The sequence below is a fragment of the Stigmatopora argus genome, chromosome 16 (genome assembly GCF_051989625.1).
Source record: "Stigmatopora argus isolate UIUO_Sarg chromosome 16, RoL_Sarg_1.0, whole genome shotgun sequence".
In the NCBI taxonomy this organism is placed as follows: Eukaryota; Metazoa; Chordata; class Actinopteri; order Syngnathiformes; family Syngnathidae; genus Stigmatopora; species Stigmatopora argus.
In genome coordinates, this window is record NC_135402.1 from 13,296,341 (window position 1) to 13,320,687 (window position 24,347).

The 24,347-nt window shown below is 45.6% G+C and overlaps 1 protein-coding gene across 2 annotated transcripts in view; it reads left to right on the forward strand.

Moving 5' to 3' along the window:
- Positions 1–24,347, forward strand: part of naa25 (N-alpha-acetyltransferase 25, NatB auxiliary subunit) — a 109,162-nt gene that overhangs the window by 63,214 nt on the left and 21,601 nt on the right. For both annotated transcript variants that reach the window (XM_077622185.1, XM_077622186.1), the window contains 2 exons: positions 5,741–5,830; positions 5,896–6,176. In XM_077622185.1, the coding sequence (XP_077478311.1) occupies positions 5,741–5,830; positions 5,896–6,176 (371 nt within the window). The remainder of the gene's footprint in view (positions 1–5,740; positions 5,831–5,895; positions 6,177–24,347) is intronic.

A 24,347-nucleotide genomic window follows, 5' to 3' on the forward strand; every position in this document is an offset into this window, starting at 1 on the left:
AAATAAGGCCATCGCGTGTGATGCCCTTTGCGCATTTGGAACCCGTCAACAATATGCAGCCATCACACGCGGACTCGGCAGAAATGTCGATAGATGCTCACCCAGAGGATAGTCGTCAACCGTTCAGAATTCAGGCGCTGCTGAGAAATAATCCAGCCTGGAAAAGGGATTCTCGCCGTGCACGGTCACTCCAGATATTGAACTGCAGCGTCTGGATTCCTTATCGGGGTGTTGACCCCGGCTACTCGAAGGACCAAATGTTGGAATAATGATTCAAACCTTTTAAGTCATTATTACTAATATTTAATTAAAAAAGGAAAAACATCTTTCAACATAGCTGCTTACAACTTGCAAGGAGTTGCCTTGTGACGTCGTCTCAGTCCACAAAGCATTCTGACGAGCGGCATACTCTTCGGTCCATTTAGCGGCACATAACCAAAACATTCAAAGGTAATCTGATTTAAACAATTGCATAAGCAAAAACAACTGTCTCAACTGTTTTGAACAATTGTATAAGCTTAACCGAATAACATCATGAAGGTTATAAAAACAACTGTCACAACAATCTGTTTTTATCGGAACACCTGCGTAAGAATTTGCACAATAAGCAAAACAACGGCATTAGAATTTGCACCAGTAAGCATAATAATTTCATTCTAAAGTAAACCAAGCAGGATTATAATGTAAACAAAGCAGTATTATGATGTAAGCAAAGCCGTATTTTCAAATCTGCTGCTGGAGTCTCGTCATAACAGTCTCATTGGGTCCTGCCGGGAGAAGTGTCCGTAACAATGTGTCCTCTAGCTTTGGGCCTTGAGGAGACGAATGTGGAGGAAAAATGTCCATGTTCCCATGACTTGATTTATAGCCTTACTACTTATTAAAAAATGCTTACAACACATATAGAATATTCCATAATAATTCTAACACTAACCGAATAACACCCTTAAGGTCAAAAAACAACTGCGAACCCGAAAACAACTGTGTAATAAATTGCAGAAGTAAGGATACAATGTGACCCGAGCGGATGGGAAACCAAAGCAACTGTGTAAGAAATTGCAGAATAAGCATAATACAGACGCTCCCCTACTTACGAACGAGTTAGGTTCCGAGCGATTGTTCATAAGTTGAATTTGTTTGCAAGTTGATTCAGTGCTATATTTTGTATTATAACTTATGTTTAAGGCCTATATAAGTATATTGAAGGTTTATATAAGTGCATTTGTATGTTTAAGGCTTGTATAAGTAACACGCATTGGTTTGTACTGAAAAAAACATTTAATAAAATGGAGAGAATATGTACTGTATAGAGAGAGAGAGATTTATGTATTAGAAACTGGCCAAAAGAAGCGATCTAACGACGATTGCAGAGTTTTCTTCTTTTTTTCATCATAAATGATGCGGTAGCACTGTATGGCATCATTCAATTGATTTGCAAACTTTGTGCAACGTTCAATATTTGGGTCCTGCTGCTCGATCTTTCTGTTTATAAATGGTACTGACGGTCGAACGATTCAAGTTGTATGCCCGTGAAACGCTCACCACTCTCACGCGCATCAAGCTTCGTTATTATTGCCACTCGTTTCAAATGAAATGGCTTGCCTCTTTCTTGCAACTCCCTCAATAGAAGCCTTTCGCTTTTTACCAACCATATTCAATAATGGATGCACCAAATATTTAATGATACAAATGAAAAAGGTTGCAACGATGAAGGTAGATGCTGCGTGAGCTGAGCCCTCACAGCGCCAGGTGTATTAGCGGCGGAAAGAAGCACTACTCGGAAAAAAATACAAAATCGAACTTACGAACATTTTTCGACATAAACGCAATTTGCAGACATGTTCGTATGTACCGTTGTCCGTAAGTCGTATGTTCGTAAGTAGGGGAGCGTCTGTACTTTCTTTATAAGGTAAACAAAGCAGCCGTATTTTTAAACAATAATGCGATTATCGCCATCTGCCAGAGTCCAAGTCCAAACAAGGTACGAGTCTCTTGCAGATCAGCATCCTTGACTTGGAACAAGGGGTTTGTTGCCGTCAATAGTCCTGAAAACAATTAACTGGCCTCGAAAGCAGCTGTGGGGGAAAGTGTCCTTGTTTGGTCCCAACATAAAGCATGAATTAATTTATAGCTTTATTACCTATTGAAAATGCTTACAAAACAAATAGAAACATCCCAGAATAAATCCAACAAGTATTAAAAGTCACATCCCGGCTAGGTAAATTCTAAAATATTGCACAATCTAAGATATTGTACATTGTTATTGCACACCCCAAAGTTATTGCACAGAAAGGATTGTGTGTCGTGGTAACGAAAGTTCAGAGTCCTGATGGCTGTGGGAAAAAAACTGTCCTTAAGTGTATTTGTCCGTGCTTTGTGAGACCTGTAGCATCTGCCAGAGGGCAGCAGCTGGAACAGGTTGTGACCAGGGTGATATTGGTCCCTGACAATGTTCCTGGCTCTGCTGAGGTAGCGAGGGCAGGGAGCAGCCGATGATCTTCTGGGCAGTGTTGATCACTCTCTGCATGGTCTTTCTGTCTGCTGCCGTGCTTCCAGCGTACCACACTGTAATGCAGTATGCCCGGATGCTCTCCACAGTGGTTCTATAGAAGGTTACCAGAAGCTTAGTGTCCAAGTTGTTCCTCCTGAGTACCCTCAGGAAATGGGGTCGTTTCTGGGCCTTCACCACTGCCGTGGTGTTGGTTGACCAGGAGAGCTTGTCCGTGACGTGGACCCCCAGGAATTTGAAGGACTGGACCCTGTCTACGCATACTCCATTTATGAGGAGTGGGGCCAGATCTGTGCTGCGTTTGTAAAAGTCCAGGATTATTTCTTTAGTTTTCATGGTGTTAGGTGTGAGGTGTGAGATTGTCCACCAAACACCACGAAGACAGTTTGTTGACCTCATCTCTGTAAGCAGACTCATCCCCCCCTGAGATGATTCCGACCACAGTGGTGTCATCGGAAAATTTGATGATGGAGTTAGACTGGTGGGTCGGTACAGTCGTATGTGTATAGGGAGTACAGAAGAGGACTCCGTACACAGCCTTGAGGGGTGCCAGTGCTCAGTGTAATGGAGGAAGAGAGGTGGGGACCAAGTCTAACAGTTTGTGGTCGGTTGGTTAAGAAGTTCTTAATCTAGTAGCAGATGGAAGAGGATAGTCCAAGGTGGGAGAGTTTGTCAGCCAGAATGTCCGGTATTATAGTGTTGAAGGCTGAGCTATAGTCAATGAAAAGCATCCTCACGTAGTTCCCATGGTGCTCCAGGTGGCTCAGTGCTGTGTGTAGAGCTACGGCGATGGCGTCCTCAGTGGACCTATTTGCTCTATAGGCAAACTGGTGAGGGTCAACTGAGGGAGGGATTGTATCCCTGATATGGCGGGCGACCAACTTTTCAAAGCACTTCATGATCACAGGCGTAAGTGCAACAGGCCTATAATCATTCAGACTGTCAATGGTTGGCTTTTTAGGGACAGGGATAATGGTGGCAGATTTCAGGCAGGATGGGATGATGGATTGTTGCAGGGAACAATTGAAGATCTTTGTGAAAACACCAGTCAGCTGGTCAGCACAGGCTTTGAGCACCTTCCCAGGTACTCTGTCAGGGCCAGCAGCCTTCCTGGTGCTCACAGTCCGGAGTACCTGTCTCACTTCATGTTCCTGAAGCTCCAGTGTACTGCTGCAGGGTGATGGTGGATGTGTTGAGACTGGGTCTGATTTGTCAGTTTCAAAGCGGTCAAAGAAATAGTTCAGTTCCTCTGCTAGCGAGGCAGACACATTATTGTCATTGTAATTGCTAATATGTCGTATTCCCTGCCACATCTTCTTTGGGTTATTTCCTGTGAAGTGCTCCTCAATTTTCCTTGAATATGCTGCCTTGGCCTGTTTAATGCCTCTCTTCAGCTCTGCTCTGGCAGCGCTGTATTGTACCTTGTCCCCTGACCTGAAGGAGGTGTTACGGCATTTGACGAGTGCCTGTGTCTCACTGCTCATCCAGGGTTTTTGTTTAGGAAAAACCCATATCCGTTTATTAACAGTGACGTTGTCCGTGCAGTGTTTGATGTAGGAAATACAGTGTCCGTGTAGTCCTGGAGGTTGTGGTGTTCAAAAAGTTCCCAAATGGTGCGGGAAAAACAGTCCTGCAGCTGAGAAAGGGCGTCCTCGGGCCATGTTTTTATTATCTTTATTTGTGGCCTTGTTAGGCTCCGGAGTGGGGTGTATGAGGAGGTAAGGGACAGGCAGAGATGGTCTGATCCAGCAAGGTGAGGGAGGGGTGTGGCTCTATAAGTATGTTTGATATTAGAATAAACATGGTCTAGAGTTTTATCCCCTCTGATGTGACACCTCACGTACTGGATAAACTTAGGCAGAACAGTCTTTAAACAAATTTTGTTGAATTCACCAGCGACAATAAAGACTCCATCGGGGTGGTCAAGCTGCTGTTTGTTTAAAGCCGCTAGCAGGAGGCTAAGTGCCGTGCTAACGTTAGCATCCGGTGGGATGTAAATAGCCATTACAATGACAATCGTTGGCTCTCTAGGTAGATAGAAGGGCCTGTACTGTACTGCTAAGAGCTCGAAATCTGGGGTGCAGTGAGTGTTAATGATCCTACTGTTGCAGCACCATTCGTTGTGTATGTACGCGCAAAGTCCCCCCCTTGCTTTTTCCTGATAATTCTTTCGAACGATCATTTCAGAATGGGGTCCGGCTAGCTAGCGATACCGCGGCGTCGGGGATTTGCGGGTGTAGCCACGTTTCCGTGATGAAAATAACGTTGCAGTTCCTGACAAAGCTGTTCGTAGCAAGCTGAAGTTCCAAATCGTCCATTTTGTGGGTGATGGATCTGGCGTTGGTCAAGAAGATACTCCATACCTGTCAACCTCTGCTGAGGTTGACAGGTATGATACTCTGAAGCGGTGCTCGGTGTGGTTGCTTCCTTAGCTTAGCAGCTAGGCCCGCCCGGCATCCGCTCTTTTGCTTTCTTTCCCTTCGCTGCCTCCGTCGTACTCTGAGTGGGCTGAGTATCCACGGAGATCCCGGTGGTCTCGAGATGTCCTTGGGGATATTGTAGGTCCGTTGGTAATCTGTTCTGATGGATATATCGCATCTCCTCCTGAGAGTAATTAAATCCTGGCGACTGTAGAAAAAGTTTGCCTCACAGATGCTAGTAAATAACGATAAGATTGAGAAAACAAAACACCAAACTGGAGAGCATAGAGCCGCTGCCCCTCTGCGCGCCGCCATCTATCAGTGAACACTGATAGTGAAATCTATTGCATTAGATTGTACATATTGAGCCAAGTTAATAGAAGAATTTGTTGACTAACTTTTGTGATTGATCTACTTTGCAATCACCGCTCTACTCTGTCAAAATGGATTTGACATTGATCACCATCAGTTATACTGAAACATAGTTGAAAGTGAATGAGTTAATGACAGATGAATTAGTCAAATTCTTTTGCAATTGATCGATGCATTTGATAGATGAACCCCTCGACTGCTTTTGGCGTGATCATAAGCACTGAACAAGCAAGTGGTAGATTAATCTTTTGAATAATTTAGCAACTGCTGCATATTGCAATTAGTTTGTCACTAGTTGACCCACCAATTCATTTTAAGTCCAGGACAATTGAGGCGGGATTAAGAATTTCCACCTAAAATGGATCAGATGTCTATCATCATCAATAGCAGCCAGTTACCCTATTTTAGAAGAATTTAAGTCTATTTGCCTTTTTCCCAGGGAAGAATACACTGAAAACGGAGCTTCAGTTTTCCGACATGTATTGCTTGATGGCGGCTCACGTCTACATTGACCTGTGGACAGAAAGCGGTTGGTGCTCCTTTCTCGTCCGTCCCTTTCCCTCTTTTGTTGTGACATGCGCTTGGGTTACTCAGGAGATGAGAAGATGGCATGTCAGAGTCTGGGCCTCCTTCAGGAGGGCTTGTCCAACAGCCCGAGCAACGCTCAGTTCAAGCTCCTGCTGCTGCTTCTCTACTGCCGGCTGGGTGCCTTCGAGCCGGTGGCCGAACTTTACGCCAGCCTGGATGCCAAGCACGTCCAGCATGACACCATCGGCTTCCTTCTGACACGCTACTCCCAGTCCCTGGGACACTTTGCTGCCGCTTCCCAAGCTTGCAACTCCTCACTCAGGTTTTTCCACTCCAACCAGAAAGATGTGAGTCCGCCCTCATGTCAATCTTCTGAATAATGCTTTAAAAAAGTACTGTCTATCGCAGAGTAGAGAAGGCACTACAGTAATCCCTCGATTATCGCGGCTTCAACAATTTTTTTTTGTTAATTAATTTTGTTGTTGTAAATTCATAAAAATGTGAAAATCCACGCTGAAACTCGCAAGCAGAAGCAACTCCACTGTTCTCCGCTTGCTACTAGAACTTGGCACTGAAGTAAAAAAAAAAAAAAAAAAATTCAAGTTCATAAAAATGTGAAAATCCACGCTGAAACTTGCAAGCGGAAGCCACTCCCCTGTCCTTGGCTTGCTATTAGAACTCTCAGCACTGAAGTAAAATAAAAAAAGTAGGGTCAACCCTATTTAAAAAAATAAATTAAAAAAAAAAAAAAATTTACTTTGAGTACTTACAGTGCTGAGTCTTAGTAGCAAGCAGAGGACAGGGGAGTGGCTTCCGTTTGCGAATTTCAGCGTGGATTTTCACATTTTTATGAACTTGGAAAATATATATACAGTGGTACCTCGAGATACGAGCTTAATCCGTTCTGGGACTGAGCTCGTATGACAAGATTCTCGTAACTCGAGCGGAAGTTTCCCATTGAAATGAATGAGAAACAAATTAATTCGTTCCAACTCTGAAAAAAACACCAAAAACAGGATATTGGATTGAAAAAAATGTTTTATTTCTTATAATTCGCCATATATTGACAAAGTAATAAATAACGAGTGGTTTGATAGTAATAATGTGTTTAATAGGAGTAAAATTAGACACATTTCGCGGAAGGTATAGACAGCGGCATACACGGAGGTGGGGGGGCTTTATCCATGGTAGCAATGCACTCGTAAACGAACAAACAAATTTAAATTAACTTGGATAACTATATACAGACACTCAACGTTTAATGTAACTTCAAACAAAACTAAATTCTAAATTTGTTGTAATCTTTATTACCTTACGTAGTTCTACGGGTTGACACCACCTGGCCGCTCCGTCGAAGTCTTCAAAACGAACGCATCAAGAGTTGTTTGTTTTTGTCTACCCTTCAAAATATTTCGATAATGTCGCATACAAATGTCATCACAATAGGATAACGCACGACCACTTGCCAACAAGAAATAGTCTTTAAAGAACGATCGCGGGAGCAGCTTTCCTGAGAAAGAATAACAGGAAATACAATAGTTGATCTTACCCACGTATTGATTGTGGGTAATGAAGTTTTATTCTGAGAAAGGTTGCCATTGCCTATGGGTGTTGTGTGCACGAGTATACTTCATTACCCAGAAAGCCCTCTTTTTGCCCGCGCGTTTCCTGGTCGTATGAGAAACTCGTCTGAATTAATTATTTCCGTGCCCGTAGATATTGTTATACACGAAAGATATGCAAAAAAAATGCCATGGCCACCTGGCTTGGTCGCATCACGAAATTTTGACCGCATCACGGGCGAATTATTCGATCGAAATGTCCCCCGTAAGACGAGCATTTTGTATGACGAGCGGTCGTATGACGAGGTACCACTGTATATATATTTTTTTTAAATAGGGGGGACCCTACTTCGCGGTTTTTCGTTTATCGCGGCCATGTCTGGTCTACATTAACCGCGATAATTGAGGAATTACTGTGTATGCAGTCAGTATTTGAACACCCTCCTATATTGCATGTTCTTCCACTTTAAAATTATGGAGGGGTCTAAAATTTAGATCGTAGGTGCTAAATATGCGAGGCTTATATGCAAGTAAATACGGCATACATATATCGTAATTACCCGCATATAAGCCGTCTGTGCGTATAAGCCGCACCCTTAAAATTGTTGAATTTTACAATTTCTCATGTATAAGCTGCCCCTTGATTTCCAATTTTCACCTCCATCTTCATGGTTTTAATAGGACTGCAAATGTTTTACTTTGAAGGGGAAAATCTTAAGAAAAAACATCACACGTGGTATTTCTGAGATACCGTATGAATCGAAAGCACATTATTAGGGACAATATCATAAAGAAGTTAATATTCCTGTCTTTATAAATGCTAAATATCAAATTATTCAACTTGAAAAAAAGTATCTTGATGAGAACCTGATGCTTTCTAATTACAGAAATGACAATTTTCTTACTAGAAGTTTAAGATGTTGTGGCAGCCATATTGCTTCTAATGTCAAAATATCTTAAAGTGGAATTTTGTTTTATTTCAAAATCAAGGCTACTCGCGTCTGGCCAGTCAGAGCACGTTTAACTAGGTTTAGTCGGCAGCGCCCTAGGTAAGATGGCTGTTCCCCAAGCGAGCACTAATTTTTTGTTTGTCTGGGCAGAAAGACAACCTCCCTGAGCACACTGAGTACCAGTGTGAGCAACATCATTGCTCGCTATGGGCACACACCAGTATCACACCTGCCATAAGACGGTGCATGTCTACTACACATAAATGATTTAGTAATAAAAAAATGTAATGATTAATATCTATGAATGGGCGGCCCGGTGGATGAGTGATTCGCGCGTCGGCCTCACAGCTCTGGGGTCCTGGGTTCAAATCCAGGTCGGTCCACCTGTGTTGAATTTGCATATTCTCCCTGGGCCTGCGTGGGTTTTCTCTACGTACTCCGCTTTCCTCCCACATCCCAAAAAGATGCATTGTAGGCTGATTGGACACTCTAAAATTGCCCCTAAGTATGGGTCTGAGTGTGCATGGCTGTCCGTCTCCTTGTGCTCTGCGATCGGCTGGCCACCGATACAGGGTGTCCCCCGCCCCTTTGCCCAAAGTCAGCAGGGATAGGCTCCAGCACCCCCCATGAGTGATAAAGTGGATAAAGGGGTTCAGAAAATGAATGAAAAAATATCAATGAATAAAACATCTTCATAAATTCAATTAGAATATGCACAAATCCGACTTAAATTTTACCTTATTTTACACATCTTTCCTTCTCACTTCTCATTCTCGTTCAAATGACTTTTCTGCTGAACGTGTCACTTGAGATAGTCAAGTTTCCATTTATATGCAATATTTTTCCATGATTTTGCTTTGATTAATTTAATAAGAGATATTAATGAATATATTTATATTCATGTTAATGAACATATACATGTAAGATTGTAGCCAAGGGCTAATTTCCATTTATAGTCCATTGTAGGTTGAAGACACAATCACACATACTAACACGCACGCATGCACACAACCACACACAGCAGATTTAGACCGTTCTCACCTGATTTCACCACTTGTTCTTCTATTTGCATAGAAAGTAAAAAGGAATGTTCTAAGAAATATTAAAATTTTATTCAAAAAAAAGATAGAAGGGCTGTAAAACACGAAAAACATAAGAGCGTACAGACCTACTGCCACTGGCTGCCGCATGAACGGCGCCATCATGAGGAAAGAGGGTGAAAAAGTTTGGATTTTATTTTGTGCGCGCCATATGTTTGCTGCTGCGCGGAGAAGAAGAGAGTAGTGCGCACGTGCGCAGCTTAGAGGGGACATTGATGGGAACGTGAGTTTTTTCACGTTTTATGCAAGATACCTACGTTTTTTTTAATTTCAGTCAAAATAAATTTTGTTAAGCTTTTTATCTGTTTATCTTTTCTCTATTTTGAAATCAATGACCTTATCGGCCGCAATCGCTTGCGTCATGACGTCGTGGCGCCATTGCGTCATGACGTCGCGGCGCCATTGCGTCATGATCTCATTGTGTAATTACGTCATGGCGCCATTGCGTTCTGATGTCACGGCGCCGTCAACTTGCAGTTTCGTACATGTCGTGTTTTACTGCGCATATAAGCCGTACTCTCGATTCACTCATTTTTTTGTCCGACAAAAGCGGCTTATATGCGAGTAAATACGATATATATGTATGTGTATATCATGGCTCTCTTGAGTTTCCAGTTATTTCTACAACTCTGATTTTTCTCTGATATTGATTGTAACATACTTCTTTGTCACAAAAAACATTCTGTTTTGGTTCTTTTATGACTTTATTATGGGTTAACAGAAAAAGTGATCAAATCTGCTGGGTCAAAAATATACATACAGCAACACGAATTAGCAATTTTGGTGACTATGAAAGTTGTGTCAGTGAAATGAGCTCCATAGCATGGCCTCTTAACCTCTTGTGGGTGATTATGAGTGACTACAGCTGGTGACTTCTCTAAGTCCATTTAAATAGGGTTCATTGGATGCAAATGCACACAAACGCTACAATGGGAAAGTCAAAGGAGCCCAGCATGGATCTGAAAAAGTAAATCCTTGACTTGAACAAGTCAGGAAAGTCACTTGGAGCCATTTTAAAGCAGCTGCAGGTCCCAAGAGCAACAGTGTAAACTATTGTTTGTAAGTATAAAGTGCATGGCACTGTTTTGTCACTGCCACGATCAGGAAGAAAACGCAAGCTATCACCTGCTGCTGAGAGAAAATTGGTCAGAAGGGTGAAGATTCAACCGAGAATCACCAAAAAGCAGATCTGCCAAGAATTAGAAGCTGCTGGAACACAGGTGTCAGTGTCCACAGTCAAGCGTGTTTGGCATCTCCATGGACTGAGAGGCTGCCGTGCAAGAAGGAAGCCCTTGCTCCAAAGCGGCACCTTAAGGCTCGACTGAAGTTTGCTGCTGATCACATGGACAAAGATAAGACATTCTGGAGAAAAGTTCTGTGGTCAGACGAAACAAAAATCAGGCTGTTTGGCCACAATGCCCAGCAATATGTTTGGAAGAGAAAAGGTGAGGCTGATAGATCTGAAATACAACTTCAGGAGCAGGTCAAGAAAGAGTGAGATCAATTTAATAGGAAATAGGTTTATTACCGGACTGCAGGATGGATGGAGAGGTTTATTACTGGACTGCAGGATGGAGAGAGAGCGCTAACAGTGGAGAACCCCTCAGCCTGGTGTCCTTTGCAACTCTCTCTCCGAATGAACAGTGGGTCAGTCTTTATATAGGGAAACAGGGTAATATTTCTAAGACAGCGATGTAGGACAAAGTTTATATAAACAAAACTTTAGGCTGATATGGTTAAGACATTTGCAGGGCTAAGTTGTATGCAAACACAATATTTTTATAGCTCACACAAACTGCCGCAGCCTATCTTACATCGCGCGATTCGAACAAACAATTACAAAGCGAGTTGGCCATATCGCACAATACAAGCAAACAATTGCAAACCCTGTTAGCCAGCCTATCTTACATTTCGCGATGCGAACAAACAATCACAAAGCCAGCTAGTTAGCCTATCTTACATTTCACGATGCGAACAAACAATTGCAAAGCCAGCTAGTTAGCCTATCTTACATTTCGCGATGCGAACAAACAATTGCAAAGCCAGCTAGTTAGCCTATCTTACATTCCACGATCTTAACAAACAATTGTAAAGCGAGTTTGGCCACATGGCGCGACATGAACAAACAATTATTAAGCCAGTTGGCCAGTCTATCCCACATTTCCCTCCTGTTGTGAGTATAAAAACATCGGAATTTCGTTCGTTAGCGATGCTACTTTTAAATGAAATTCTTCACAAATTAGTTCAAACTGGAGTTTAGACCGACCAGAAGGGGGCGAAAACCCTCATGCAGTTGAGGGAAAATTGCTCCGTTGACCTCCCGCTTGGGACGATCGCCTCATGGTCTGGCGTCTCAGAATAGGAAAGACATATTAATCAGTGTCAGACAGTAACGCAACATCAGGGTCAGATTGGGATATGGATTGTTGCATTTGTATACGAGTTAACATTAGCTGGGTTTCAACAATCATGGTGCGTTCAACTGTGGCATTAATGGTACGTTTGATCAAAGCTGAGAAGCAGGGTAAACAACTGGTTAGGATAACAAGCACGAGAGCAATAACAGTTACAAACGGTACTAGGGATTTCAAAAGGGTCTGTGTCCATGAGCCCGAGCCATGAGTCTCCTACCATGGCACACACACCTCCCTGCTGGGCGGTTTTTCTGTCAAGAGCAAGGCACTTCTGGATAATCATTTGGGTCATGGCGGTTATTTGGGCTTCTCGACCTTGTTGTAGTCGGATTGATGCGTTGACATAGGCCTGGAATCTGTAGTCAATGGTTTCTAGACGTAGGGTGTTATTTGCTGTTCCTACCCAGGGAAACAGCTATCAGGATTTTGGAGGAGACTGACCAGTGTTTGTGTTCGAGGGGGACATCCGAGCCCCACACTGGATCATGGGGGCGGAAATTGAGGCTCCGGCGTTGACGTGGGTTGGCGTCGACTGTGGGGATTGACTCTGTTGTAAGGATGTATGTGTGGTCGGAGACATGTAGGGACACAGATGCCAGTTGAATTGGCGGAGATGATCATATACACTCGCCATCCGCAGAGCCACCATACTTGGTCCAGTACTGTCGATGATTGGAAAGTGACTTGTCTGATCTCGGCGCACCTGGTGACGTGAACTTGGTCTAAAGGGGTCTTGGGATCTGGTCCACTGAATTTGAAACAGGATGGATAACAGTCTGTTCGATTGTTGCACCCGACATATGTTGCGGGATTAACTGTAGCTGTTAATGGCACCGCGACCATGGTATGTAGGCGGTCGAACTTTGCCGGACAGGATTCTTTTGGATTACCCAGGATACAGTTGTAGGTGTGGTTGGCGAGTTCTTTGTTCTGGAGGTTGGCCCATAGCTGTGGTTGGGCTACGGCAGTGGGCATGAGGAAACAGACGTAACAACTCTCATTGGTTGTGGCGCGGGCTGTGAGTGCAGCGTATCTGTACCAACTGTTCCTCATCATCGGGTGGTAGTCATTTTCTTCTTGGGTTTGGACATGGGCGAGGATTGGGTGTCTCCTCAGGCTTAGGTGTTCCTGCCGAACCTTGGAGCATATTGCTGGTACTCGGCCGTTTGGTCGGCGAACTTTTGGTCGCTGGACGTTTGGTCGCCCGGAAGGTTATTGATAATTACCATTTAAATCGTTGCTCAAATTCCCTAAATACAAACTGCGAATTATTATTTAGTCATACTTAATGCCCTATTAATTATTAGGCTAAAGAAAAGCTCCAAATTTCCTGTTCTTTTATTTTGTTTTGTTGGAGAACTTGTTAAGACCCTGACTGATGTCCCTTCCTAAGGGGACAACTCATGTACATACAAACTTATACACTCAAGTTCACTCAGTGAAACTGCTCAGGGCCATTGTTGGCTTTTATTGATGCATAGACCGTGTTTTTACCTTGTTTTGTCGCCGGGCGTTTGGCCGCCTGTTGTTTAGGTCCGGGCGACCAAACGTCCGGTCATGCATATTGCTTGTTGGTGAAAAATGCAATGATAGTTGAGAATCTTGGGAAAGTTCGGGTCAGTTTTGCAGTTCCCAATGAACGCACAATGACAGCCTATCATCGCTGACACACTGTGTGGTAATATTCACCAGCTTTTTGAAGGGTTTGTTTTTCTTCACAATTTAGGTCTTCACGGAATTATAAATATCAACACATCTGCTGGTAGTTTTCAATGACAGAAGAGCGATTAACTTCCTTCGTTGAGAAGTCCTCAAAGACCTCGCGAATGAAAACTGCGAGCTAGGCTGTGTCGCTTGAGTTCATTCATCGCATTGAATGGAATACCACTTGCACCTTTTAATGTCCGAGTCCAATTGTGTCATGGCATCTTTACACAGTGCAGTCATTCTCCTGGCTACAGTATTAGCTCCAAGTTGCAGTAGCAGCTAAAATCTCATCCTTGCTTTTATTGTCCTCAAATAGTGACTTTGCCACTGCAGTCATAGCATCCTCTACCATGCCATCGGTAAAGGGCATTTTGTGCTTTGCCAGAATGCGTACAACTTTAAAAGATGCCTCACTTGCAGCGTTCGCCCTCTTTGTGGTTTGTGCAAATAATGATTTTTGTCGCTGAAGAACTAACTTTGGCTCTTTTTGTCAGGAGTGGCCTGTTTTGTCCCTCCTGACGTGCCGTCAGGGAAGCAGCTGCAGTCAATCTGCTGATTGCTTCCTGGCTTTATTATTTAAGGAGCAATGAGTGAGAGCACCATTGCCGGATCGTCTCTTTGTTTGTGCTTGCGCGTAGCATGCTGCCGTTCTGTTCCAGCCCATTGTGGATTTGTAGACCTTTGTTTATTCATTAAAGAATGTAGTTTGAAGTGAACTGGCTCGAGTCACACGTCTCCTGCGCTTGGGTCCCCTAAAATAATCCCGATCGCGCAGCGACGACGCAGCGACGCAGCGTGATCGTAACAGAACGATCCAGCCATAATGGACCCAGCGGGAGGCTACCCACGCTCGCGCCGACGCGCTCGTCGACGCCAGCCACCCTCGTTGAAGCCCCGCGACGACATGGATTTATGAATTGAGTCTTGCTGAGAGGCCCCACAGAGTCTATGAGGGAGTCTATAATGGACACTTGGCGTGGGCACCTCAGAGACGTCTGGGCAACGGAGGAGTCTCGACTAAGAGGTAGTACTGAGCCTCCATTCACCTTTAAACCCACCCTCCGCTCAACCCGTCGCACCGGACTGCCACACAGCTAAATCATAATTCCAAGGCTCCGACACCCTCAGTTCATCGCCCCAGTTATTTGAATTCAGACTCCAGCGAGTTTTTTTCTCAATGGAGGGAGAATCCCCAGCCTCCCTCGGCCCCATTGGAACGCCAAATCTTTGTCGGTTGGGACTCTGACTTTTCTGAAGGTGAGGACGACAGGGAGCTAATAGATTTATATGCTGGAGATTCGGACTCGGACAATGATTTTCTCAGCCGGTTCGGACTCCGATACGCTCCATCGGAGGATGTTGACCAATACTCCTCCGATTACTCCGACTTGGATTGCCCCGACCATGATCTGCCAGGTGGGTGGGCCATCTACAAGGGACCACCACGTGGCGGCCGGCGGGGGGCTCCGGTAGGTGTTTCGAACACCGCCCGTCTTGTTTTTTTGGGGAGACGCAGCAGCGAGGTCTTTCACCTGGTCGGCGGGCCAGCTACGATGGGCCACCACGTGGCGGCCGGTATGCTGTGCCGCCCTCCCGAAGGCGGCGGCTAGCACCATGCCGCAGGGAGAAGCAGAAGGAGGGCCTGGACGCTCAAGCCCCTGACCAAGCTTCTCGCCCGACCACGCCGCTCCAAGCTCCTCGCCCGACCACGCCGCTCCTCGCCCGACCACCCCGCTCCAAGCTCCTTGCCCGACCACGCCGCTCCAAGCTCCTCGCCCGACCACGCCGCTCCAAGCTCCTCGCCCGACCACGCCGCTCCAAGCTCCTCGCCCGACCACGCCGCTCCAAGCTCCTCGCCCGACCACGCCGCTCCCAGCTCCTCGCCCGACCAAGCCGCTCCCAGCTCCTCGCCCGACCAAGCCGCTCCCAGCTCCTCGCCCGACCAAGCCGCTCCCAGCTCCTCGCCCGACCAAGCCGCTCCCAGCTCCTCGCCCGACCACGCCGCTCCCAGCTCCTCGGCCGACCACGCCGCTCCCAGCTCCTCGCCCGACCACGCCGCTCCCAGCTCCTCGCCCGACCACGCCGCTCCCAGCTCCTCGCCCGACCACGCCGCTCCCAGCTCCTCGCCCGACCACGCCGCTCCCAGCTCCTCGGCCGACCACGCCGCTCCCAGCTCCTCAAATACCCGTGCCCAAGCCACGCAAGTTACTCCCTTTGCCACCTGGGCCGCTAGTCGCACCCGTGCCGAAGCCACGAACCAGGCTTCCGGTGCCGGCTGGTCCACCCAGTTCCTGGTCACTCGGTTCCTGTTCGCCCGGTTCCTGGTCGTCCAGTTCCTGGTTGCTTGGTTCCTGGCCGCCCGGTTCCTGGCCGCCCAGTTCCTGGTTGCTCGGTTCCGGTCTGCCCAGCGCTTGTCCGCCCAGGGCCCGGGGGTGGCGGCAGCGACCCTCCGGCGCCCCTGGACGAGGGGGCCGGCGAAGGCGGCAGTGACCCTCCGGCGCCCCTGGACGAGGGGGCCGGCGAAGGCGGCAGCGACCCTCCGGCGCCCCTGGACGAGGGGGCCGGCGAAGGCGGCAGCGACCCTCCGGCGCCCCTGGACGAGGGGGCCGGCGAAGGCGGCAGCGACCCTCCGGCGCCCCTGGACGAGGGGGCCGGCGAAGGCGGCAGCGACCCTCCGGCGCCCTTGGACGAGGGGGCCGGCGACAGTGGCGAGGGTGACTCGCCGGGGCCCCCGGACGAGGGGGACAGCGAGAGCGACTCTCCGGCACCCCCGGACGAGGGGGTTGGCGGCGGCGGCGAGAGCGACTCTCCGGCCCTCTCGGCCGAGGGGGCAGGCGGCCCCCCGAGCAGCCAGGGTAAGGTGCCCGACGACCGTTCTAAGTTTCTGGTGTCTGTTAAGGGCAGGGGGCTTGGCCAGCTCCTTAAGGACCGGCAGGGAGGCCTGCTGGACCGGCTACTCCCTCTCCTCTCCAAGGGCCGACGTGGACGCCCTCCGGATAGGCCCCTCCTAAGCCTCGTCTCAGGCCGGCGCGGACGCCCACCTCGATGCCTCGTCTCTGGCCGGCATGGACGCCCGCCAGGCCGGCCACTCCCACGCCTCTTCACCGGCCGGCGCGGACGCCCGCCGGACCGGTCCCCCTCTCGTCTCTTCACGGGTTGGCGGGGACGCCCCCCGGACGATGAGAACGGAGCTTGACCCCCCTCCCTCCCTGCCTGATTTTTGGCTTTCGTTTTTCATGGACATTAGGCATTAGGACGTCTGGGATCCGTCCGTTAGAGGGGAGGTACTGTCAGGAGTGGCCTGTTTTGTCCCTCCTGACGTGCCGTCAGGGAAGCAGCTGCAGTCAATCTGCTGATTGCTTCCTGGCTTTATTATTTAAGGAGCAATGAGTGAGAGCACCATTGCCGGATCGTCTCTTTGTTTGTGCGTGCGCGTAGCATGCTGCCGTTCTGTTCCAGCCCATTGTGGATTTGTAGACCTTTGTTTATTCATTAAAGAATGTAGTTTGAAGTGAACTGGCTCGAGTCACTCACGTCTCCTGCGCTTGGGTCCCCTAAAATAATCCCGATCGCGCTGCGACGACGCAGCGTGATCGTAACACTTTTACCTTCTCCTTCCGAAGATTTTTGGGCACAGGAAAGTCCTTGGAAACGTTTCCGTGTGGTAAAATGGCATTCAACGTTGGATCGCTTGCCAACAGACACACTGGCCCCGCAAATCAGACAAATGCACTTGTCGTTTACATTAATGGAGACAAATTCAGTTTCATATTATTGGACTTTCCCTTCTTAGCCATCGTCATAATTACAACAAGCACCTCCTGTGCAAATCCATTGCCCAAACATGCCCGAGGTGACTGCAACCTACAACACTACTTGATTGGTGGCTGCATGTTTTGATCGACAAACTGTCGAGGTAGGTTAAAGGGTGCAGCAAGTGTAGTTGCACCAGGGAAGCAGACGGACAAGGGAGTGAAGCTGTACTAACGTAAACTTTAATTACAAAAAAAAACCTTAGATACAAAAACCAGAGAAAGTGACAAAGTAACAACTAAGAAAAACAAAACAAACTTATAGGGATAACACGGGCACAAGAAGCACTGGACATGAATGCCGAAAAAGTAACACACAACAGGTACAGGACTGAACTCGGCAGACGATGCGACAAAAACTGAATAATACACGCAGTTTAAATAGACGGACAAAGTTTGATGAGACCGTTGTACATACCTGGGTGAGACGAGAGGCAGCGAGCAGCAGAGACACCGGGGGCGTGAAAAGGGCAGGTGAACTCAATGGGCAATCACAAGGACAGGTCACAGGATTGAAGGACCTGTATTTGTATTTTATATTTACCATATATACTCGCATATAAGCCGCTTTTGTAGGACAAAAAAATGACTGAATCGAGCGTACAGCTTATATGCGCATAAAAACACAACATGCACGAAACTGCAAGTTGACGACGCCATGATACGATGACGTCAAGACTCAATGGTGCCGTGACATCATGACGGAAGACAATGCGGCCGATACGGTCATTTATTTTAAAATAGAGAAAATATAAATACAGTGGTACCTCGACATACGATCGTAATTCGTTCCGAGACTGAAATCGTATGTCGAGCTTTTCGTAACTCGAGCGAACGTTTCCCATTGAAATGAACTGAAAACAAATTAATTCGTTCCAACCCTCTGAAAAAACACCAAAAACAGGATATTGGATTGGAAAAAATGCTTTATTTCTTCTAATTCACCATATATTGACAAAGTAATAACGAGTGGTTTAATAGTAATAAAACGTGTTTAATAAAAGTAAAATTAGACTCATTTCGCAGAGGGTAGATACATACACAGACATACACGGAGGCGGAGGGGGGGTGTTCGGGGGGACTTTATCCACGGGACTCATAAACGAACAAACTAATTTAAATTAACTTGGATAAATATGTACAGACACTCAACGTTTAATGTAACTTCACACAAAACTGAATTCTAATTTTGTTTTAATCTTTTTTACCTAGCTCTACGGGTTGACCCCACACAGACGTTCAGCCGGGGTCTTCAAAACGAACGCATCAAGAGTTGTTTGATTTTGCCTCCCCTTCAAAATATTTCAATAATGACGCACACAAATGTCATCACAATACGATAACGCGCGACCACTTGCCTGCTTGTCAGGGTGAGTCTTTTCTATAAAATCCGAAACCTCTTGCCACTTCGCGAGCATGTCTTTGATATCTTTTATAGCCAGGGGCCCCGCCTCTTCCACCGCCTCCTCGCTACTGAGTTCCGGCAACAAATGTTCACCAAATGTATTCCAAATCTTTTTTTACATTTTTTGAACCAGCCATGACTCGCTTTGAAGCAGGGGTCTCAAACTAGCGGCCCGGGACGATAATTTGCGGCCCCGTCTTGATATGAAAGATTAATGTTCGTGCGGCCCGCAAGATTGATATGAATGACACTTGTTGTGTTCGGAGCTGAATGAACCAATCACGGTGAGGTATACGGCTCTGGAGGGCGGGACATCGGCCTGGCTGTCCAGTGCCTCGCTCACTCACTCACTCATTCCTCCAATCAGCTGGGCGGAGGAGAAGCTGTGAAGCCGATCACTCCGCTCGGCGCGCACAGTCCTCCGCTGCTCTCAGCTTAGAACTGAATGAGGCGCTATGATCCGTGATCCAGCCTGTCTGTGTCTGTAGCCATCTCCGCGAGTGAAACTGAAACTTAACAGTAAGTGCGTTAACATGACACTTGAGAAATTCGGAGAACTGCCGTAATCCAATACGATCGGAGAGCGAAAGTGCGCATGCGCCACAGACCCGCGCGACTGAAAGTTAAAGTTCAACCCGAGACTCATTCCAAGTGGAAACACATTACAGAGCCCCAGAGATGTCTCTTTCAAAGCCTGCCGTGAAGAGAAAGGTCGGTGATGAACACAGACAGTTTCAAGAAAAGTGGGGAGTGCAATATTTCTTTGTTGAGTACAGGGGCACACCGACGTGTCTCATTTGCACTGAAAAAGTTGCGGTGCACAAGGAATACAATTTGAAACGTCATTATACTACGAGACATGCTGAGGAGTACGAAAAATACCAGGGAGATGAGAGAGCCAACCAGGTTGCCAGTCTTAAAACACGTCTTCTGAGGCAACAGGATTTCTTCAAGAAGGCTACCAAAGACAGTAATGCAGCAGTCAAAGCTAGCTACGACGTTTGTGAGTTGATTGCTAAAGCAGGAAAGCCATTCCCATAAGGTGAATTTATCCAAAAGTGCATATTACAGGCTGCACATTGGATTGGATTTGATTGGATAACTTTATTCATCCCGTATTCGGGAAATTTTGTTGTCACAGTAGCAAGAGGGTGAGGATGCAGGAATAGGAAAGGCATTTTAGACATAAATACATAGGTAATAATTAGGTCAAGAAATAAATACATGAATAAATATATAAATAAATAAGCGTGTTGCTTAGCACATACCGTAATTACTCGAATATAACGCGCACTCGAAAATAACACGCAGGTATAACTTTGGGCCAAAAAAATCTGGAAAAACGCAGTACTCGAATATAGTGCGCACCTAAAATTTCCCGCTGACGAAAATCAGAAATCTTACCTTTTTTTCTTCGTTTCACGATTGTTTTGTTCAAACAAATTTATTCATTAGAATCCTTCAAATGAAAAGTTCCTCTCTTTCTTTGTCTGTCCTCTCATACATCTCTTCGTTGAGAATCCTATCAACGTCCACGCTTCCTTCATCCACTTCCTCTTCCTCCCACAACACATCATCCGATTGGCTTTACGAGATGACGTAAAATCCGTGCGTCAAAGTGAGTTTGACAATGCTTTTTTCGATCGAAAATTTGTAATTTATTTTAGTTATTGATTATAACACTGAACTGAGAGAGGGTGAACTGAGACGGGTACGAGGCTAGAGGGGGGCAGTGGTGGTCTCGGCTTCACGAGATGACGTAAAATCCGTGCGTCGGCTCTACGAGATGACGTAAAATCCGTGCGTCAAAGTGAGTTTGACAATGCTTTTTTCGATCGAAAATTTGTAATTTATTTTATTCTATTCAATTTCAATTCAATTTATTTGGCAAGAAAAAGCACCAGGCTAAGGGCCATGTAACAAGACACCAAAAAAAAAAAAAAAAAAAAAAAGTTTTTGATTATAACACGCACCCCCAACTATTGGAATTAATTATTTTGCAAAAACCTGCGTGTTATATTCGAGTAATTACGGTATATACATACATACACATAAATGTACATGCATGCATACGGTAGGTCTTAACACTCAGCCATTTTTTTGTTAAAGAGCCTGACAGCTGATGGGAGGAAGGATCTGCGGAAGCGCTCCTTCCTGCAATGAGGGTGCCGCAGTCTATTGCTAAAGGAGCTTCGGAGGGACTCCACAGACTCATGCAGGGGGTGGGAGGTGCTGTCCATGATGGACATCATCCTGGTCAGCATCCTCCGCTCTCCCACTTCCTCCACAGAGTCCAAAGGACAGCCCAGAACAGAGCTGGCCCTCCTGACCAGCTTATTCAGCCTGTTCCAGACATTGTCTGTCCAGAAAAGAAAAGTCAGTTCAACCACATCATCCTTTCATCCAACACCGTGGCAGAGCGCATTTCTGACCTGTCAAGTGACATTTATGATCAACTGTGTGAGAAAGCACAATGTTTCAGTGTATATTCAGTGGCTCTTCATGAGACCACAGACATCATAGACACTGCCCAGCTCACAATATATGTCCGTGGTGTTGATGACAATTTTGAAGTGATGGAGGAGTTGCTCACAGTAATTCCAATGCATGGCCAGACCACCGCTAAGGAAATATTTCACCAGCTGTGTGATGCCATTGAGAATGCCGGTTTGCCATGGAAGAGCTTTGTTGGAATAACAACCGATGGAGCCCCATCAATGACAGGGAGGAAGAATGGACTGGTTGTTCAAAAAAAAAATGGAAGAGGAGGGTGTGGAGGAGGCCATAGCGCTGCACTGCATTATCCATCAGCAGGCCCTTTGCAGCAGATGCCTGAAGTTTGACAATGTGATGTCTGTCGTTGTTAAATGCATCAACCAAACCAGATCCAGGGGCTTAAAGCACAGAAGGTTCCCTGCTTTTTTAGAGGAAATGGAGTCAGAATATGGGGATGTGCTCTACTTCACTGAGGAACGTTGGCTCAGCAGAGTAAACGTGTTGAATAGATTTTTTGAGTTGAGAGCAGAAGTAAAAGACTTCATGGAGATGGACGGGGTTGCTGTTCCTGTGCTAAGTGATCCCAAATGGCTCATGGACTTAGCTTTTCTTGTTGATATCACACATGAGCTTAATGTACTGAACAAGAAGCTACAAGGCCAGGGGCAACTTGTCAGTGCTGCCTATGACAACGTGAGAGCATTCTGCACTAAACTTGTGTTATGGAAAGCCCAGCTCTCTCAGACAAACCTTTGCCATTTCCCAGCATGCAAGGCTCTTGTGGATGCAGGCACACCATTCAGTGGTGAGAAGTATGTTGAGGCCATTTCGAAGCTACAGGAGGAATTTGATCACAGATTTGCAGACTTCAAGACACACAAAGCCACATTTCAAATTTTTGCGGACCCCTTCTCCTTTGATGTGCAAGATGCCCCTCCTGAGCTTCAAATGGAGCTCATTGACCTGCAGTGCAACTCTGCACTCTAAGCCAAGTTCAGGGAGGTGAGTGGAGAAGCAGACAAGCTTGGGCAATTTTTGAGAGAGTTGACCCCCAGCTTCCCTGAACTTTCCCTAATGTTCAAGCAGACCATGTGCCTTTTTTGGGAGCACATACTTGTGTGAGAAGCTCTTCTCCACCTTGAACTTCATAAGTCCAAGTACAGGTCCAGACTTACTGATGAGCATCTTCAAGCTCTACTGAGGGTCTCCACTGCTTCCTCCCTCAAGCCAAATGTTACTCAGCTATGTGAGAAGAAGCGATGCCAGGTCTCTAGCAGCAACAAGTAGGCAAGAGAAGCCGTGTTCAGAATATTTCATGTTCAATGTTCCATTCAAGTTCAGAAAGTTAAAGGTTAAAGAGCTGTTAATACAGACATTTGAAATAGAATAAAAATAATTAGTTTTCTCTACTTAGCCAGCGTATATCTACTGCAGGGGTAGGGAACCTGTGGCTCCTTCGATGGGTGCATCTGGCTCTTCGCTAACCTGTGAGCTAAAATATGGAACCCGCTGGTGACAGAACTGAGATACTATGTCCAGTGCTGCTTTAGTCTTCTTTTTTTGCATTAGACTCTGCTAGAATGCATACTCTCATTGATTAGCAACTGCATAAGAATGTTGTCAAAAGTATTCTTTTTTTTTTTCACTTTAAAAGTGGTGAAATTACTAAAATAAAAGACACCCATTTAAATGTATTTTGACCTTTAAATTCGAAGTATGGCTCTCAAGGAATAAAATTAGAAAATATGAATTGTTTATGGCTCTCTTCGTCAAAAAGGTTCCCGACCCCTGATCTACTGTATGCTCATTATTATTATTTTTTATTACTGATTTATTTATTTTTAATTCATCTTTAAGTTAATTTATCTAATTCATTTTTTTTTGTTAAAAAATAAAGATATTTGATAACGTTGGAATGTTTTATCAGCGCTTTTCTTGTGGAAATCCTGATGCGGCCCACTCTCTCCCAGACTCTGCCTCTAGCGGCCCCCAGGTAAATTGAGTTTGAGACCCCTGCTTTAAAGGGTTCTGAAGGTGTTGAAGGCTCTCCTTTCGTTGTAATCAAATCCATGTAAACTCCATTGGCTTTTTCACATATGGTTGACTCGGTCACGCTATCTCCTGCTAACTGTTTTTCTTTTATCCACAATAAAAGAAGGCACTCCATCTCGCCGTGAATGTCACTGCGCCGGTGGGAAATTATAGTTAGTCCTTTGGAAGGCCTCTTCTCCTTAATTGGGTCCTTCTGCATAAAGATGGTGGATATGGTTGACGGATTCCTCTCGTATTACCGAGCAAGCTAGGTAACACGTACCCCACTCTCATATTTTTCAATTATTTCGCGCTTCATGTCGATTGTCAACGGTCGCCTTTTCTTTGCAAAACTGCCGATCCATTGTTGTTTACCTTGTATGTAAATGTAGACCAACGTGGGGGAAAAAACGGGTAGTGAAATGCAAAGTCCGCCCAGTGCTTGTAGATATATTTTATACACGAAAGAGATTGATGAGTTTATCCTAAGGTATTTCCAAATTCACCTTTCAATAAAAGAGGCATCTGAAGTCACATCCTTTAATTCTTGCAAGAAGAGAATACATCCACCCGTGTGTCCAGTCAAGATCATTCTAATAACTCGATGTCTCTCTCGCTAACGTATTCATAAGATTTTAACACCATGCCCCACAGAAGTCTAAACATTTTTAGAGTCTCATAACAATTTATCTCAGTTCTCAAAACAATTGTAGGTCTGTCGAATCTTCCCAAGAGAGTTTTGATGTGAACCATCCTGAAAAGATGATGCTTCCTAAAATAATCCACAGTTCTTGTGAGCCATCCTGAGAAGCCGATGCTTCCCAAAGCAATCCACCGTTTGATGTGAACCATCTTGATGCTTCCCAAAACAATCCACAGTTCGATGTGAACCATCTTGATGTACAGTTCTCTTGATGCGAACCACAGTCATTACTTTTGCAAGAGATGTATTAAAATGCCCTTTGTATTAATGTTAATAACTTCTTTGCAAGCACATATATCATAATATTGATACACATTTATAATAATGATAAACCTAAC